General features: G+C 39.5%; 1 protein-coding gene across 1 annotated transcript in view; it reads right to left on the reverse strand.

The window, feature by feature from the left end:
* Positions 1 to 690: 690 nt before the first annotated feature.
* LOC21405213 (pentatricopeptide repeat-containing protein At4g32430, mitochondrial) overlaps positions 691 to 3,016 on the reverse strand; it is a 2,663-nt gene continuing 337 nt past the window's right edge. Inside the window, exon 2 of the mRNA XM_024163532.1 lies at positions 691 to 3,014. Within this exon, the coding sequence (XP_024019300.1) occupies positions 719 to 3,014 (2,296 nt within the window). The 3' untranslated portion in view covers positions 691 to 718. The remainder of the gene's footprint in view (positions 3,015 to 3,016) is intronic.

Raw genomic sequence — 3,016 nt, forward strand, 5'->3', positions numbered from 1 at the left:
AAAAAAACTAACAGAAGGGGCAAAGTTGATAATATTTCAAAGTTTGTGGGTGCGCATATCAATTTTTAAAATTCGAGGAGTAAAGTGACAAAGAGACCAAAGCTTAAGGGAAAAAATAAAATTTATCCTAATTTCATTTAATGGAAATGCAATTCATGTAGTAGGATGTACATTTCAGGTTTGTAGTAGTTCCAAAGTTTTGAAAATAATGTATAAATCGAGATATTGCTACATGTTGCGTGAATCAAGTAGTGGGCGTGCCAGAGCGGTTATCGGCCATGACTAGAAATCATGTGGGCTCTGCCCGCGTAAGTTTAGAAATCCTGCCGCTCACGTTTTTTTTTTTTTTTTTTTTTTTTTTTTTTTTTTTTTACCACCAGAACATTGCATGTGTTTTTGTGAAGACCACGTTTCATCATACATAAATGTCCGAGAATGTCTGCTCATGGAACACCAAGGAAAGGAGATATAATACTCAAATTTTCTTTCAAATTACGGGGTTATTCTTTTGGAGTGTAATTTGAGTGTAATTTTTAAGTTAAATTTGAGTTATAACTTGAGTTGAAGTTAGAACTTGAATAAAGTTGAATAAAATTGAATAAAGTTAAAACTTAAAAGAACGTGAACTTGAATAAAGTTGAAACTTGAGTTGTTTTTTTTTTAGTTTTTTAGACAAAAGAACATGCCCTACATATTTTTGCATCTACAAAAATAACAATTACAAAAATAACAATCCATTTTGACCGCTTTCAAGGTATTCAATGTTGCTAAAATTCTCTTGCAAACACTCATTATCCTCTCTCTCACTCAATAACCTCATTTCAAATCCTAGGTACTTTGCCATCCTAAAAATCTCCTCAGACTTGGGGTGTGACTTATCACCTGCAGAAAATCCATGTAGATTCAGGGAACCTCCACCAACATCCCCAACATCCACCCAACTAAACCCCACCACTTTTTTCACTCCCTTGTTCCTCATCCCTCTCCGAATTTTTGCCACTTTTTCCCATTCTCCTTTCTCAGCATACAAATTTGATACCAAAACATAAGGCCCTGATTCTGATGGCTCCAATGCCATCAAAACTTGAGCTGTTCTCTCAGCCATTTCCAAATTCCCATACATCTGACATGCTCCAAGCAAGCTTTGTAACACTGATAACCCTGGTTGCCCCGGAATCCTGCCTAGCATTTCCTCTGCCTCTTCGAGTTTTCCCGCCCGCCCAAGCAAATCCACCATACAAGAATAATGCTCTGGGGACGGTTCTATCTTATAGTTCTTCACCATCAAATTGAAGAGCTCCCGCCCCATCTCAACCATCCCTTTTCTACTGCACGCGGTTAGCACAGAAAGAAAAGTGATTGAATCGGGTTTTACCTCTTCCCTCACCATCTCCCGGAATAGCTTTATCATTGATTCATAGTCTCCATGGCTCGCATAGGCAGAGATTAGTGCAGTCCAAGCAAATTGGCTTCTCTGAGGTGTATCATCGAAAACCTTTTGAGACTCGCAGATGCTCCCGCGCTTTGCATACATGTCGAGAAGAGCGCCAGAGATAATTGGGTGGGTGTTCAACCCGTGTTTTATTAGATACGAATGGCATCGTTGGCCATACTTCAAAGAAATATCCGCAGCATCAGCAATCGCACTCAAGGCGCTACCAAAGGTATAATGGTTTGGTTTACACTCGGTAACAGCTATTAGGAACATATGCAGAGCCTTTTTGTACAATCCATTTTGAGAACAACCTGAAATGATCGAATTCCATGATGTGATATCTCTGTACCTAAGCTCCTCAAAGAATTTCAAACAGTCTCCTATGGACTGGAACTTTGCATACATGGTAATGAAGCTATTGCAAACATTTTGTTCCGACAAAAATGAAGTCTTTACACAAAATCCATGGATCTTTCGTCCTACTTCGACCAAATTCCTCGTTGTTATGGCGTGGATTAGTCCTACAAAGGTTACACCGTTTGGATATACTCCGTCTAATCTCATACCATGGAATAGATTCATAGCATCGTCCTCGTTTATAGAAACCATTGAAGTCCATGACACGACATTTCGTTCAATCATCTCCCGAAAGACTAATTTTGCATCTTCAATGACCTCACACTTTGAATATGTCGAGATCAACACATTGCAAACTGAAACATGTGTTCCATATCCCGATTTTATAACTAAGCCATGTATCTGTTTCCCAAGCTCTAAATTTTTTTCATGCCCGCAAGCCGAAACTGCACTAGTAAATGAAACATGATCAAGCTCCATTCTTCCTCTCACCATTTCAAGAAAGAACAAAGCCGCTTCTAGCCCATGATCTCCGTCCTGAGTATACCCCGATATCATTGCATTCCACGTAACCAAATCCTTATTGGGCATTTCGTCAAACACCCTCCGAGCATCCAATAGATTTTCGCATCTCGAGTACACCGACACAAGTGCATTTCCAACAAAAACTTCGCAATTAAATCCTGATTTAATGACAAGACAATGCAATTGGATTCCAAATAGAAACTCTTCATAATCCGAACAAAAAGCCAGAATCGTAGTATAACTGACGGAATCAAATTTCACCCCATTCAAATTCATTCGAAGAGCGAAATCAAAAGCTTCTTCGCTCTTTCGAAATCCCGAAAGGATTGTATTCCAAGCAACAATGCTAGGATTGCATAAACTCGCAAAGACACACAAAGCACTTTCAAGTTGCCCGGATTTAGAGTACATATTCATCAAAGAATTTGAAACTATACTGTGCGAGATAAATCCAGATGAGATTGCAAACCCGTGGATTTGGCGGCCGAGTTTCGGCTCGCTTCGACAAGCCTTGAGAGCGAGGGTAACCATAGCTTCATCGACGTTTTCAGCCAAACCCATTTCAAGGTTATTCTTGAAGATTTGAAGAGCTTTGTGTGGATGATTTCTCTGCAAATATGTGAACATAGAACGGCTAATGGAGGCAGCATCTGGTTCAGTACTTTGATCAAACAGTTGGTGTTCATTTCTGAAAGAGTG

This window comes from Morus notabilis, unplaced genomic scaffold (genome assembly GCF_000414095.1).
Source record: "Morus notabilis unplaced genomic scaffold, ASM41409v2 Scaffold74, whole genome shotgun sequence".
Lineage (NCBI taxonomy): Eukaryota > Viridiplantae > Streptophyta > Magnoliopsida > Rosales > Moraceae > Morus > Morus notabilis.